This window comes from Trachurus trachurus, assembly GCF_905171665.1.
Source record: "Trachurus trachurus genome assembly, chromosome: 12".
Classification (NCBI taxonomy): domain Eukaryota; kingdom Metazoa; phylum Chordata; class Actinopteri; order Carangiformes; family Carangidae; genus Trachurus; species Trachurus trachurus.
In genome coordinates this window covers 7435718-7452292 of record NC_139908.1, presented here as the reverse complement: position 1 = coordinate 7452292, position 16575 = coordinate 7435718, and the positions used below count along the sequence as shown (strand labels likewise).

Below are 16575 nucleotides of genomic sequence, written 5' to 3'. Positions count from 1 at the left end.
CACAGGAAATTACCTGTAGACTAGCCTATGTCCTGGCCTTAAGACATGCTAAAACAGATTTTCTTTGGCTATTTGGATGCAATGAAAACTTTGATATATCATAATTTTTCTAATTTGTGAGGCAGATCTCTTAGCAAACAATTGTTTAAACTTAAGCGAATATGGACCAGCATTACCTTCCATTCAGAGTTGTGGTTTTGGCCACCTAGAACATTTACGTCTCACTGTTTTTAGCTCTGAATTTGGTCTCTACCAACTCATGTAGATCCAGCTCATTAGATTATGCTACATCCTATGCATTTCTAGCTGAAAACAGACTGACTATTATGCAAACCAACCCCAAACTGTGGACAGGATAATTAAGCAATCAAACATGTTTTAACTTGGATGCAGGAAGTGGTTGCAGTGTGGCCTAGTCAGCTAAGATATTTATAGCATCAGGTCAATCGAAGCTACGGTATGCTAACTTCAGAAACCTTCATAGTTCCCCCACTTGTTTTAGAAATGTGTTAACTTGCAAAGAGTTAATATTAGATTTAAAAAAATATATAAATAAATTGATGATACACTTTTTATCTGTGTAGACCTATGAAGCTACAGCCAGCAGATGGCTTTGCATATTGGAGGCAATGGGAAAAGAGTTTGCATACAGTAGCTCTGCCTCTAGGCTAAATATGCTGTCAAAATACATTCAAAATGGATTTCTACTGTATGCTTCAAGCAAGAAAAAAACAAAATCACCTTAATGTTACATAAATCTTGCCCTCGAATTAGGCGATATTACACTTATGTCTCTATGGAAACTGTGTTAGCTAGAGCCACCAGATCATTCTAGCTTAGAATAGTTTAGCACAAACACTGGAGACGTGGGAACAGCGAAAGCCTCTGAATGGGGTTCAGCACCTCTGTGGTTCACTCTGCTCAACAAGAGAAAGTTCCAGTACTTGACTCCCTGAACAAAACCACTTACTTGTCAGCTCTGCTTTATGTTTATTTATACAGATTAAAAACAAAAATGTAAGGTGGAGCCTCGGTTACAACACTTCTCGTCCAACGCACACTTTTCTGTGCCTCTTTCATGACATAAGTTGTTCGCTCATTTTCCAGCTCGCAGGCCAAAGACAATCAGGTGAATTCAACAAAGCTGCGACAGCACGAAACTTTCACTCGGCTCATGTTACAGTCCAGTACGTTATAACCTCTAGACAACCCCTGAAAACTTTCATGAATGCTTTTGGAAATCACTCCGTGCAAAGAGTCTCTCTCTTTTGATTCTCCGGTTATCTGGGACAACCTCAATCCTGCACTTATGTTAATCCATCCGTTGCAGTGCCATGCAGTTTGGTGCCTGTGACACGGGATTGAACCAAAGCAGATTTCCAGTGATCTACAAACCCGGATGGCATACACAGAAGCCAGGGCCTCTTACGCAAGTTCGGCCAGCTGTGGCAGTTTGGGCGGTGCGTGCAGGGAATGTGTTTACATAATGCTCATTTGGGCTTTTTTTTTTCACTTCACACAGCACGTTCTATAGAAAGTTGAAGGCACGCAGTAATACAAGTTTGTTTCAGGGCAGGAAGAATTTTTAAAAAGCCATAAGCATTCATTTATTTATTGACTTATGTTAATTAAACTCTCATTATTAATGAAATGCATAAATAATACAGTATGCAGCCAACATAAACAGGCAGATGTACCCATTAGTGACACATTTGTATCTTTAATTCACATACACAACTATTTTTCTGTCCCTTTTGCTAAGTTTCTATTGGAGCTGTGCAGTGTAAGTGCGTCAATCACATTGCTATCCATTTTTAGATGTGCATATAAACATGTAGAAATAGTAGACCAGCGCATCGTAGAGTCCAAAGTCTATTTCTGTTACTATTTGAACGGCTTTGTGTTACATATCCGCTCGCTTCAAAACACAACCTTTAGACTCGGCAAGTCATTTCCATGACGCAGAGACAGTGTCGAGTCACCCAAACAATTCAAAAACAAAACAAAATACAAAATTCTTCCTCAGAGAGTCATTTTGATTTGTATATTTTAAAATCAGAACAAACTTTTCCAGTGAGCGGTGAATGCGTGTCAGCTCTTGTGCAGCTGGGAATTATCAAATGAAAGGACGGGACATGCACATATGGAAAAGTGAATAAGCTGCAGAACAAGCTCATCCTTTGAGAAACATTTGAAACAACATGCAACAGTGTATATGTACAACAGTGTTCCTTCAGCTGCCAAAACCATCAACAAGCAAAACCCACATACGCATTTTATTTCCTGTCTAATCTAATTAAACTGATTAGATTGTGACGGAAAACACTTTTTTACCAAGAATCCTCCAATGTAAAGACTCAATTTTTTTAATCATTGGCGTGCCTTGCCTTTTGCATGATGGAGCAAAACTGACGGTGATTGATTGGAGTCTGAAATCTCAATTTACTTCACACTAAACTGTTTAGCGTCTGTTTTATACAGAGTAATGAAAGATTGAACGAGGGAGCGGTTTCAGACACAGTGTTGGTCTGTTTTCTGTTTAGAAGTGGAGGAGGAACTCAGATCTTTTTTGTCAGGTATAGACGTCGCTTTAAAGACTTTATTAAAAGTAAATCCCCTGAATTTAAAATCGGGCTGAAGCTAAATAACAGAGGTTTTAAATAAAGCACAGAACATCCTGCTTTTAACATCTAAATGTATTTGTCCTGGGGAAATCAATTCACCATTTGCCTTTCATAAACACACCCCCATAGCTGAATGCCTTGCACCCATAAAACCAATGGTCTGCATGGGAGCGGACTAGACCTTTAACGGGCTAATTATTGAAACAACCAAGTCTTGTTTGTGCCTAAACCTAATCTAATATTAAGTTTTATTATAGGTTTTGGAAGCTACAGTACATAGGATGCTGACATGCTCACCAGGTCAGAAGAAGCTTCTCTGTGTCGTTGTAGATAAATCATGTGATTTATTGTATTTCAGTATGGACATGGAGCACCAATTAAAGTCAGTCAGTCAGATGATGGCACCTCTCCACTGAGCAGATGGCCTGCTTTATGACCCTTTTATCAGCCAGTGAAGCTGAATTTTATTGTTGTGTTAGGCCGAGGTCCATGAAGATCATTTCAACAACTTCATACCGAGGCAGTAAAAATGAAGCATGTTTTATAAGCGGAGTTTTTTCGCATAAAATATTAATATGAGAACTAAATAATAGCTACAAATGATGTGGACCACAACATGCAATATGAAACAGTAACCACGTCAGCATCACTTTAAATCTCAGACGGGATGAACTGGATTAGAAAAAGACAGCACCACTGGCCCGTCAAGCCTCAGCCTCTCTCTGATGTGTTAAATAATATACAGTGTGTCCTACTATCTGTCTCCCAGTGTTTCAGGTGCTGCTTTCATTAGACACGACCTTAATGCGTCTCTCCCAGCATGAGCCTACAGCCTCCATAATGGTGGCTCAGACTCGCGTCCCATTTTTTCCTGAGGCGGAGATTCAGAGCCTGATCTGCACTAAGCTCTGGACCTTAAATCCCTCTCAGACGCTCATTAATGCGCTCGGTGTGTGTGGGACCACACTGAGGTCGTGTCACTCTCCTGAGCCCAGACCCCTGCCCTGTGTCTGACAGAGGGATCTTCTCCTCCGCCCCCCGAACCCATCCTCTTCATCCTCTTTATTTCCTCTTTACCCCACTGTTTCCCACCCTCTGCCACCTTTTGACCTCTCACGCCGCTCATCCCCTCCACAGGTGCCGTCAAATATGACAGCAAAAGGAAAGAGGAGAGAGAAGAGGGATAATCTGAAAGCCTGAGGTCTAGTGACCTTTACTCACAGAGAAAAGGAGATGAACGACGTTCTCCTACGTCGACTTGGATCAGCAGATTCAGTCTGAGCTGTGTTTGTTTTGTCCTGATCTGACTCGTCTCCTGCAGGATCACTCCAGTCCTACACACAGGTTTAGAAAAACACTTAATTTAAGGAAACTTCACTCCAAACATGTCAGTGTATTGTTATGTTTATAAATGATCCCAACAAGTCTGATTCCCCCTGTACAAACATACATAAACAGCAGTTTAAATCTTCACTGTGGAGGTCATTTAAAGTTTGTTTGGAGCCATGTTTGGCCCGAGTCAAACCGAGAAGAAGAAAAAAAAAAGGGTCCAGCAGTCGGCCTGAGCTCTGAGCAAGAGATTGTGTAACAGATATTTATCTTTAAGATTTCATTTCTATAGTAATAAATCCACACAGCAGAGGCAGTGTGTTTGAAAATAATGGCCGCCTCCTCTTGCCAGGTCAAACAATGATTGAATCTGACACTGTGAGGACGACTGTGGGCCGAGCTGCTGATCATATGACAGACATACAATATGATGTCTGTGAGTGAAATCCCCTAAAATTTGGGATTTTTAAGGAGGAGTTCATGTCAAGTCAAGGTCAAATGATCAGGGGGGATTTTTCTTGTATTTATTATTTTATTTCTACTTATTTCGCAACTTTATAGGGCCTAGCTGGGTTTTTTTTGTGTCTAAGGAAATAGTAATGTGGAAAATATAATCATTTTAAAGTTGCACTAATCAGTATTTGTATATGAATGGAAGGGGTGTCAGGATATGTAGAGGATTGGACCCAAATGCAGACAGGAAAGAACAGGTATGATGGAACAGTATTTATTACCTTACAGGTATGCAGAGCACTAACATGGGGAATAAAATGCAGGACAACCGCAGGCATGGACAAAAGCCGATCCAATAAGACAATGGGAGACAATGGGAGGACACTGAGGTTAAGGATATGAGGAAACGAGACACAGACGACGCTGAACTTCAAAAATAAAGTAAAAAATAAAGAGTATTTAGCTGCTAAAGAGCCGGATTCTGCTACTGGTGTTGGAGGAGACCAAAACTGAGGAAAAAAGAGGCTGAACATTGGAATAAATTTAACAAAAATGGAGGTAAACACAACGCTAATGTTGCTCCAACAAGTCATGTTTATGTTCAGTGTAACTCACTATGCACTGCGTGTATTGTTGCGATACTTCTGACAAAGGTTCACGTTATTAAACTTCTGCAAAGCTGTTTTCTTACAATCTGAATAATATTCTGGATAAATCCCACATTGTTTACATCCGCTTCCTCAATGACACCTTTTCTTCCTTGTCAGTTGTGCATGTCTAACCTTCTTTGCAGGTCAGTGGAACAACATGACACCAGTATCAGAACTCATTGTGAATGTGCACGGACCAACACAAACAAAGATATGGACGCTCCAATAGAAATGATTAACTCTGACCCTGGGCCAACTTCAGTTCACTGATGGAGACCATGAGATGTGTCTGAAAGCCTGCCAAACAGCCAGTAAGAGGACATTTAGTTAAACTTCAGTGAAATTCTGTGAAACGATAATGATTTTACCTAGAAAACAATCTGTTTGTTGGAGTCAGAGTACAAAAAGTGGTCTAAAGCTTTTTGTGAGGTCTGATAAACCGCCTCAAGTGATGTCATTAAAATCAGCATCCATTGGGGTTGAAGCTTGAAAATGATTTTTTTTTTTTTTTTTTTTACCATTTTCTTTCTTATCAAATTACTCCTTGTCCGTGGCAGCTCAGAGCCACATTAATCACCACTTGCATAACATAACCCAACCGAGTGGTTTGGTTGCATTGTGGGTAACGTAGGCACAAGGTTTTGATAAGGACGGATGCAAAAGAACTGAAAACAAAAAAAGCAGAACAAAGTTATGCAACGTGTAGGACTCTGGACTGGAACAGTTTATTTTCCTCAGGACACCAAGTTCACACCTGAAAAACAAACAGTGATATCACCTGTTTATGGACCCAACTGAACTCATGATATAATAAAGCAACTAAATATAACAGAGAGCACAGTGACACAAGCAGATGAAACAATATGTGAAGTTAGAGAGGAGGATTTGATGAGCCAGCATTGAGCTCATTGTGTACATAGCTCGTCCGTCCACCCAACATTTAGCAGACTTACACAGAAACCACAGTATCATCCAGTCATACATCATCCTCTCATTTCACTCTAACTACACAGGCCTTGAAGAAGGGTTTAATCAACGTGCTGCTCGCTCTGTTTTGCCACACAAGGAGCCCAAGCGCAAGTTTTTCCGAGTCGCAGAATCTATTTCAAACGCAGCATTTCATCACAGCTGCAGGACGCGCTCGCTTATAACTCGCTGTTTGTTTATTTTATTGTTGCAACACGAGCAGTTTGAGCATTTCCATGAAATCTGAAAATAATATTCTTTTATTGGTATTCACGACTGTTCACAATCTCCATATTGTGTACTTTTCACATTCACGCGCCCACACTCGCCCAGCTGCCCTCCAACCCACACACACACTCACACTCAGACACACACTTTTCCCTGTGTCCACATTGCATCACTTGTATTACTTTGCTGAGCAGACTATATAAACAAAGTGAAATGTGTTACAACAGTAAATATCACATGAGGCCGGCCATAGGACACATACACATGACACAGGATCTGTTTTATAATCAACAGATGTTTCACTGATCCATTTCTTCTACTTAATGATCAAAAGCAAAGTGAAGTATTTGATTTATATCTGTGTGATTTACAGCAGCTACAATGATCAAAGCCCCTAATGTGGAATCCATGTCAGGATAATATGGGCACTTTGTAAAATTGTCTCAGAGTGAACAAAAGAAAAAGCAACAGAAAGCATAAGGACAGTTGTATTCATCGAGCACTAGACGCAGGAGTTTTTAATATTTCTAATGTGCGAGTGAACCCCCCCGTCCCACACAATGCCCCGGCCGGCCCCTCCCTGTGTGCGCGATGGGCCGGTGGCTCAGGACTAAAGCTCGACCAGAAGCCATTAGTTGCAACATGAGATATGAGAGCTGGGCTGGAGTTTTTGGCTTCTCACCAAGTCACAGAATGTACTTGAACAACTTCCAGCAGCAAAAGTTAATACAGGCCAGAGTGGATTTATATATCTGTGTCTCAGCCTGCATGTGTCTACAGGAACGAGAGAACTTCCCAACGCGTCTGCTCCTCTATTTAGAGGACTCACCTTTCTCCTTTGTCGACTGTGAACTCTTTAAAGGCACGTTCAAGAGGGGAAAGTCGGATGTTTAAAGTCACAGTGCCAAAGCTATACAGAACATATTCTACATGTTGTATGTTCATTTAGTTGAGAACTTTCCAGTGGATTACCATGAAGTTTGTCGACATTCGTGGTTTCCAGAGGATCAATCTTAACAGCTAGCTCCACCTTGAGGTCGACATTTTGAGTTCTGAGTAAAATTTCTCATCACCAATGAAAGTTTATTTTATGATTATGAAAAAATGGTCCATATTCCCATCGGCCTCAGCTGCTAACTTTGTTCTCAGTGCTAATATGTTAGCATGCTAATTTGAAAACTACAAAAATACTGCTTAACATCAGTATTTTTGCATGCTAACGTTATAATTTAGCCCAAACCAGTGCTAGTGCCGGCTGCAAATGCGGCTGCACAACTTTTCAATGGATCGCCCTGAAATTTGTTCTCGATTCACGGTTCTTATTTTAGCATGCTCATGGTAGCATTTAGAAATTTGGGTCACATCACATCACGTCCCCTCCAGGTGATTTGTAGGCTAATTACGATGATGACCTTTCCTTGGTTTTTGATTGAATGCCTACAAATATTACCACGCCATGGTGTTTTAAGATCGTTAACTTACATCCTATCGTGCTAATGTTAGCATTTAGCTCAAACACAGCTGCACCATGTTTATTTGAGAACTTTCCAAGGGGTTCCCATGAAAGAGAGTCTAGTTCCACTTGTAGGTTGACATTTTGGATTTAGAAAGACCGCCAAAAAATTTGGGTCACAACACGTCCCCCTCCAGGTGATTTGTAGGATAACTGACGTTATGACCTTTCTTTGGTTTATACTCAAATGCCAACAAATTAGTTCACATTTCCATCAGCCTCAACTGTATTGCTTGTTTGTAAAGTGCATTTTAGTATGCCTAATGTTAGCATTAAGCTCATACCACAGCGGTGAACACAGATGCATCCACCCCACCTTTTTAACTCCACCCCCTGATGATAACAATGCACATGGTTGCTCACATCATTAGTATTGATCAGTCTGCCCAAACTGGATTAGAAACCGGCCAGGCTCGGCTATCTGGAAACAGGCTGATGGGCAATGAAGATACATTTTTATTATAGCCACACAATCTATCCAACAGCACGCTATTTGTTTGTATTTTAAGGTGAATTAAGTCGATAGTCGAATCGTGGAAAAGCTGAATGGCAATAAACTTTTAAAAGACAATGAGCCACAGAGATGTTTCTAGATTCAGGTTAATTAAGGAACAGGGATGGGCAAGTTTGTTTCACTTCCTTATATGAAAAATGTACATGCTTTAAATGCATATGAAAAAGGTCTCATCATTATTTAACCCAGTGACATGATGGCTTTATAACTATGTGTTTATGTGCCGTGATTTATACCTATACGTGACATGGGACAGCATGCCAGTGTAAGGTGAGACATTAAGAATGCAGGGGTTAGTTTGCATTTTAATATACATTAGATTAGAGCAACAGCTTTAACATTTGGGCCTACAGCTGCAGTGAAACATTAGACATTTCTCACGGGGGAGGGAACTGCTCCCCGTTGAAAAACATCTCAGGGATGCAGCATATGGTCAATTAATGATAATAAATTAGTTACCACAACGATCTTTCTTTCAGTGCTCTTGGCTGCTGCTGCTACCCCCCCTCTCCCAACGGTCCACTCCATTCCCTAAGAGGATTTTTTCCTATTCATTCCTCTGTTTAATATTTTTGCTTAGTAATCAGTCTGCACGGACACGGCTCCATCTGCACTGTTAACACTCTAATCGTGGGGCTTAAAAGGGCTAAATGTGCCAAATGTGTATTTCCCTGAGATGTAGGAATTATATTTTCCAGTAGAAAGTGCCTGTAATGAATTCACAAATGTAGAGCGCAAATTATACCTATGGATAACAGTTTGAGCGTTTTACTTTGAAACACAGGGTGAATGAAGATGAATGTGTGTTATTTTACTGTGTGAAGTTAGTAAGTAGTAATCTGTGTGATAGAGGCTGTTTAAATATGCAGCTTTATCACTTCACCCTAATCTTGAGAGGATTTCTGAACTGTGTTGCACCACATTAGTCCTCTTTATCTCTGCTCAATGAAGGTTGCGTAACAGAGGAACCTATTTGACCAGTATACCGCCCCGGCACACAAATGGAAACACACTGCCCCCTGTCGCAGACGACCTGCGGTGCTCCGACTGACAGACTGCAGCAGGGTTTTTTCATTCAGTTGGGACCAAATTATAGATTTTTAAAATTAATTGGTATAAAAGATGCAAAATGTTTGTGGTTTGTAACAATTCAACTTGACAAACACTACTAACATGTATTTTAAGGGCTCCTGTAAGTCCATAAAGCCTAAGAAAGTCTTTAACACATGCAGACTCTAATGGTGAATATGAGGTGTTGTAATGTGTGAATGATAAGCAGGTTTTTTAAATAATAAAAAAATAAAAGGAGTAATTTATAATTCCATTTTATTTTCAGTATTACGCAACATTAGAAGTATAAATATCTGTTTTAATATACAACATCTATGACATCCATAGAGCTTTCCTTGGGCAAAATACAAAACTCAAAACACTTTTATTGCACATATTCTAAAAGACAAACCATTGTAAGCAAGTTCATCTAATACTAACTTTGCACAGAGGAGAGGAAAAAGACAAAATAAAGAAAAGTAAAGTTGAAAAGACAAGCAGACAAAGAAGAACCTGACGTATGAAAAGACATTGATTACTGCACAAACAAATGTTCTCTTTTAAACATCCCGGTGTCAAAGGAGCAAAGTCTCACACTACTAGAAACGACATTATCCGTGACACAGAACATAGATTTGGCAAATCAACAATATACAAAATATACATCCATGATGCTTTGTAAACAAGCATTGAATGTGCTTTGAGGATCTAAATGTCAGTCGTCACAGGAAGAAAGAAAAACCTGTTTGTTTTATGTGTGTCTGCATGTGTGTGTGCGTGTGGGGAGTTGAGGAAAGAAAAACATAAAAATTCAGTGATTTGTTTTCGATTTGCAGTCGGGACAATTCAGTTAAACTCATCTCCTCCATCGCTTGTCCTCTGAACTGAACAGTGGCAAACAGTTAAGGTGCGTTTATTCTCTCACAATTACATTAGCAATACATTTATAACACATCTAATGCAGGTAAACATCAGATTCTTTTAACATTAAAAATCTCTGCAGTCAATCTCAAGGGTTCAGTGTCGTTCTCGGAGACAGTACGCCGTTTAGATAAACTATATTCTGTGTCATGTTACATGAAGTACTTTCTGTTTGACTTGTCAACATAAGAGTATATGTAGTAGACAAGGTTATTGTTTTTATAGAGCCAGCACGACAGAGCAAATACTGCATTACATACTTAGTGTCCTAGGCTACTTTCTGGTTGTCATTTAGGGTTTGTAATTTAAAAAAGGCATCTACAGTACATAATCACATGTGTGTGTATATATGCATGTATGTGTATATGTGTGTGTGTGAATGCTGATAAATGACAGCCTCTATGTAAAGTACCAGGTATTTTGCACATAACATCAAATGCATGTTGTGGACTAAATGCATGATGCAGATAATCAGGATTCCTCGTATTAAAAATCGTTTTCCTGTGGTGAAGCTTTAAGCTGCAGCTCATCATGACGAGTCCCAAACACGAGCACATGACTTTAACAACACTGACCGAAGCCTGACCTCCACATTCTCTGAAACACTGACAGTGAAGCACTCTGGGAACATTTCTTGACCAAAAGCCTTGAAATTAAAATGAAAAAGAAGAAGAAGGAAGAGGAGGAGGAGAAAAAAAAAAAATCTACTGCAGAAATTCCTGGCGATCATGTGCAGAACTGCTGGTTCATCTCATTAATAATTCATATTTTTTTTACACACTCATAATTCTTCACGCTGCAGTCAGCCGGCCAGCTCATCATCATCAACAATAAAGACATTCATGGGAAACGCTGACAGCCCTCACAGTTTTCTTATGTAATGCTACATTTTTAGAAATACACCCCCCACCCCAACCCCGACCCCGACCCGCACCCAGCCCCTCCCTCGTGACTTTTCCTTTCTTTTCAAGTTAATTCGGGAACATGTGAGAACATGTCGAAGGTCACAGAGAGGAGGAGGAGGAGGATGAGTCGATGAGACGCGTCACAGTAGCTTACTTCAGACCACCGAGTCGTCGAGCGGAAACGTGGTTATCAACTCTTCATGTCGAGCGTATACATACAAACATGACACAGCAAAAAATCTATACATATAATACAAACAACAATCATGTAAGCCCCATGTATCCCAGTTTTACAGTGTTGTCATATTTACACCATATTGCATAAAAATAAAAAAAAATATATGTACAGATGTCAGAGGAATGTGAATAAACACCGCAATCTTGCTCAGAACAGCAAGTTTTTATTTCCCATGATTCTAAGGCCCCTACACTAATTTATGATTTCTAGAACCGTCACATGATTGTGTGTCCATCTGTGTGTGTTTGTGTGCGCGTGTGTTTTTTTTTTAGGTGAACAGCACAGGACGTAGTGGATTCCCTCTGCACAAAAAACCCAACTGACTCTACCAGAACAGAAACTTGTGAAGTGTTTTGCTGAGCGAAGCTGTGTGTTTTTCTACTGCATTAAAAAGACTTCATCATCATCATCATCATCATCAGGTCCTTCCAATCTAGAAGTTAAGAGTGCAATTTCAAAAAATCATTTATGGCACTGACTCTACAGTACGTCACCACCTCTGTAAGGCTCCTCCCCCCCCCCCGACACTCTGATTGCACGAAGCGCTCTGCCGTCCGTCCACACCGACGAACATCAAAGAAAAAAAATCTCCAAACAAACATTCAGTTAAAAGTGAATCACTGAATTAAGAAAAACAGCAGAGATCGTCAGCACGTGGCTGCCCTACATTCACACCTACACACATCTTTGTTGTCGTCTTATTGACACAACACACAGGCACACACACACGTCTACCTCTCCATCAGCATGTAACAGCTTGCCCGGTCCTCAAAACAAAACAAAACAAAACAAAAAAACAAAAAGAAGGCATGATGATGTTTGCACAAAACATTGTGATCGAACATTTTATTACATCTGGAGTCTGTGCAGTGATCGATGACCTCAGCTGCCCCCCTCTCTCTCTCTCTCTCTGTCTCTATTTTTTTTATTTCTTGTTGCTGGAGCTTCGTGGCGACTCCTTCTGCTGCTTGGACCTGCCACCGTCTTTGTCTGAAGTGTCTTTTTGTGCGGCGGCGGCGGCAGCAGCGGCTCTGGTTGTGTCTCTTTTTGAGTTTTTCTGTACAGATGCGACGTCGTGAGTTGTTTCTTTCTTCTTCCTCTCGGCCGGCTCCTTGCGGCCGGAGGACGTCTGTTTGTCCGGCGTGGTGGTGGTGGTGGTTGTTGTTGTGGTGGTGGTGGTTCTGGTCTCCGGGCCCTTGTGACTGTCCTGTTTGGGGCCGTCCTTGGAAACCTTGGCTGCAGCGTCCTGGGCTGCACAGCTGGAGGTGGAGGTGGGGGTGGGGGTGGAGACCCTAGCCGAGGGTGGGGGCGTTTCTTTCTTCCCTGCAGGTCTGGGCAGCACCGGTGGAGGATCGGGCTGCGAGGAGACGCCTGACGGAGGCAGAAGCTCCTTCCTGAGCTGCTGCAGCTGACGGGGAGGCGAGCTGACGCCGACGTCTTTTGGTTTTGAGTCGTGCTGGTCTTTAATGACCATGGTGGCATTTTTAGGGGAGGGGTCTTTGTGTTTGGCATCAAGACTGTGTTTAATAACCGGTGCCGGAGCTACAGGAGTCTTTGAAGCTGAGGGGACAGTTTTCGGGGAGAGGGATTTTGGCTTGGAGTCAGTGTTTTCTTTCACTGTGGTTGCTACAGAGCTTTTGGGCTGGGTCTCCTTCTGCTTCACCTCGGTCGGAGCGGGAGAGCGCGTCAGCTGCGCCGGTTCCTCCCGCTTTACGTCACCTCCAGCGGATGGCAGCGCCGCTTCTTTCCGTTTGACCTCGTGGGCCGCCGGAGCGTTTGAAGCAGAGGCCGTCGAGTCTTTAGATGCGTCTCTCTGCTTTGAGTTTGGACTTCCTCTCGCCGCTGCGCTCTGAGGTTTCACTTCGACGACTCTCGCCTCCTTCTCCGCCTTCACAGGTTGCGGGTCAGGCTTTGACTTACTTTTGGGATTCGGGACATTTTCATCCGCAGCTGCTGAAGCCGAACCTTTCTGCTTGGCTGAGAGGAGCGCGGCGTTTTCACTCACACTGATGACACTTTCTTCTTTTTTGCCGGCGCCCGGCTCTGGGGCTGATGATTTGTGCTGTGCTTTCTCAGCTGGCTGGGATTTTGATGGCTGCTCTGAATCTTTCACGTTGCTGTTGCTCTTTGTCTTTGGTGATATGGCATCATCCTTCTTCTGCACAGATATGCTACTGCTTTCTACTTTACCCACAGACACAGTGTTATTATCCCTTTTGTTTGAGCTCAGTGTGACTTCTGCAACACTTTGGAACGAGGTGCCTGTATTTACTTTCCCAGCTGTGGTGCACGTGTTGATTTCCTTCTTGGAGCCCGAGCCGCCTGCATCACAGGCCGCTCTCGCAGCCGCCCTGTTGCACTGTGCACCGTCCTTACACACAGGTCGCTGGCAGGCCCAGCCGTCTGATTTGGAGCTGCAGGATTTACTGCCGGGTGCGGGGCCAGATGCTGGTGTTGTTATAGAAACCTGCCGCTCTGTATTTGAAGAGCAGATGTTCTGCAGTTGCTGTTTTGAAAGCACGCTCTCTGGAACGCGCACAGATGCACAGTTGTTCTGTACGTTCACCCCAGACACAGAGGTCATCTTTGAGGCTGGTTTCTCCTCGCGGCTCTGACGCTGACCTGTGTCCAGGCCGGGGTTTGTGCTCTGCTTCAGTGACGCTGCTAATGGCTCCTTGGCAGCTGCGGCCGGAGGTGCAGGTGAACTTTTAACGTCCGCCTCCGGCTTCGGCTTCGGCGAAGTCAAAGAGACGACTGTTTTGGGGCTGGCAGCCGTCGGGGATGTAGTGTGCGGTGTGACTTCCTGCTGCTCCGCTTCGTCCTCCTGGTCTTCGTTGCTGACTTCCCGTATGGACGGAGTTTTTCCACAGGAGAAGTGGGAGCTGTGACGAGCGCCTCGGTGCTCGTGAGCCAGCGATGAAGCCGCCTTCAGACCCGTCCTGCTCTCTTGTTTCATAGTGAAGGATGAGGCCTCCACTTTGACGACTGGAGCCTTCACAGAGTCACTGAGTCTTTCCTGTGTTTTCTCCTCACTTGTACTTATTTTCACTTCTGTGGTCGGGTTATTTACTACAATGCTGTTCAGAGAGGAAACAGCTTCAGGGCTCGGGGAGCTGGCGAGGGGGCTCTTCAGCTTGTCTGCGGTCTTCAGCTGGGGGACGGTGATGTGTCTCTCTGTGGGGCTCTGAAGCCATGTCGGAGGACTCACCGAAACAGAGTCGCTTGTGTTCTCCATCATCTTGGATAAACAAGTTTCTGTTTTGGAGACTCTAGGCCCCGACAGCAGGCCGATGTCCAGGGTTCCCTCCAGGGGTTTGAGAGAGGACACATGACGTCCTTCCAGTTTGTATTCGGATGATGTCTTTCGGAGGGGAGACTCTGCCGAGGAGATGAGCTGCAGTTTTTCCACAGCGCTCTCTGCTCGGCCGGAGAAAATCTTGGGCGCCAGACCCTCAGGGCTGGAGTGAACACTTCCCAGACCTGCCTTCATGTGGTCATGAGGCATGGCCGAGTCCAGCTGGAGGCTCTTGGACCTGGTGGAGCCAAAGTGGAGGCTCTCGTGGATGCCAGAGGACAAACGGCACATGCAGTCCTCCCTCTCCTCGAATGACAGCCGCTTCCTGGTGAACTCGATGTTGGGAGCTTTGAAGTCCAGCCTGTCCGGCTTCATGTTGTCCTTCCCCTGCCTGGAGTGCTGCCACTCTGGGTGACCGGAGCACAGCGTTCGGAGCCCGCCTTCGTTTTCACCGCTGCCGCATCCGCCCGACGGCTCAGCGATTCCCTCAGAGGCTCGTGTGGTGAGTTTCTTATACAGAACATCCTTCAGAGTGGTGCTGGCAGCTTTGGCCTCCAGGGGGCAGCACTCTGGGCTGCTCTGGGATTTGTTTTGGCTTCGCCCCAGAAAACCTTCCTCCCTGTCGTCGCCACACATGGGGGATGAGTCAGAGTCCCGCAGGGCGTCCTGTTTCTGCAGAGACTCCCTCCGCTCCGACCACTCCTGTCGCTTCACCACCATCTTGGACTTCAGCTTGTCCTTGTCCAGCTCCTCCAGAGACTCCTGCCGGCCCATCTTGCGGCCGACCGGCCTCTTTAAGCAGCCCTGCTCCACGGGACGCACGCGGTTGATGGCCAGCGGCTCGCAGGCGGCCTCCTCCACGCTCTGCAGGACGGTGTAGTCGCGCTCCCCGGGCCTCAGCTCCTCGTCCTGCACCTCCTCTTGGGTCACCTCCAAGCTGTGCTTCCTGGGACACAGGTGTTTCTTGTCTCCCGTGTAGGAGGGGGACAGCTTCTCCTCGGACTGGACGCGCTTTAGCAGCGGAGACCGAGGCGGCTCCGCGCTTTTGGGGCGCACAATATGGCGCACGATTGTGGGCGGGGAATGTATCTTGGCTGGGAAGGATTGGGTTGTTTTGGAGATGGCAACAGAGTGTCCACTCAGGAGAGGGGAGGGCGAGCGCTGAGGGGACGTCGGCTGCGGAGTGGGGGACGGCGTGCGAGCCAGAGGGGACAGGGGAATGCTACTAGCGGACTTGCGGCGCCCCTGACGCAGCCGCTGGCCCGGCAGTTTGGGGCCGAGGCCGTGGAGCGTGCTGGGCCGGATGTGGCCGGAGCCGGCGGGGGAGTTGGGAGCGCTGGAGCTGGGGGAGCTGCTCTGTGAGGAGTTACCACCTGGAGGGAACAGGAGACAAACACAGAGGGTTTGAGTCAGTAAAGATATACAAAACAGAAATAATAAATATTCTGAATGACAGTCAGGTGAATTAAAAAAAAATAAAAATGAAATAAAATAAATCAAGACCTCCACCTGACTGGGTGAAATCTGGTGCGGGGCGGAAGGTGGCGGTGGGGGAACGAGGGGAGAGGCTGTGGGTGGGGGAGCCGGGGAGACTCTCACCAGATGACAGAGAGTGGTTGAGGGAGGAGAAGCTGCGGCTCGTGTGCAGGAGCGGAGACGGCTGCATGGCAAAACGCCTGAAGAGGGAGCGTCGCCTGGAAGAAGAACAGCAACAGAAAGAGAAAGAGAGAGAAAAAAAATCAGCTCAGTTTTGAATTTAACGATGTAAAGTAATAATAGCTTTTTTTCTAATTTAGTATTTTCCAATTGTAAAAAAAAAAATGAAGAAAGGTACAAATTGCACCTGAGAGCCAGAGCGTGATAATAAGAGGAGAGCTGCACACTAATTA

General features: G+C 44.4%; 1 protein-coding gene across 7 annotated transcripts in view; it reads right to left on the bottom strand.

The window, feature by feature from the left end:
- Positions 1-9597: 9597 nt before the first annotated feature.
- mast4 (microtubule associated serine/threonine kinase family member 4) overlaps positions 9598-16575 on the bottom strand; it is a 93559-nt gene continuing 86581 nt past the window's right edge. For 5 of the 7 annotated variants that reach the window (XM_083984083.1, XM_083984086.1, XM_083984085.1 and 2 more), the window contains 2 exons: positions 16196-16380; positions 9598-16059 (listed from right to left, as the gene is read on the bottom strand). In XM_083984083.1, coding sequence (XP_083840209.1) covers positions 12317-16059; positions 16196-16380 — 3928 coding nt within the window. In that variant the 3' untranslated portion in view covers positions 9598-12316. Of the gene's footprint in view, positions 16060-16189; positions 16381-16575 lie in introns of all 7 variants that reach the window. The other 2 variants (XM_083984082.1, XM_083984084.1) reach the window with 1 other exon arrangement.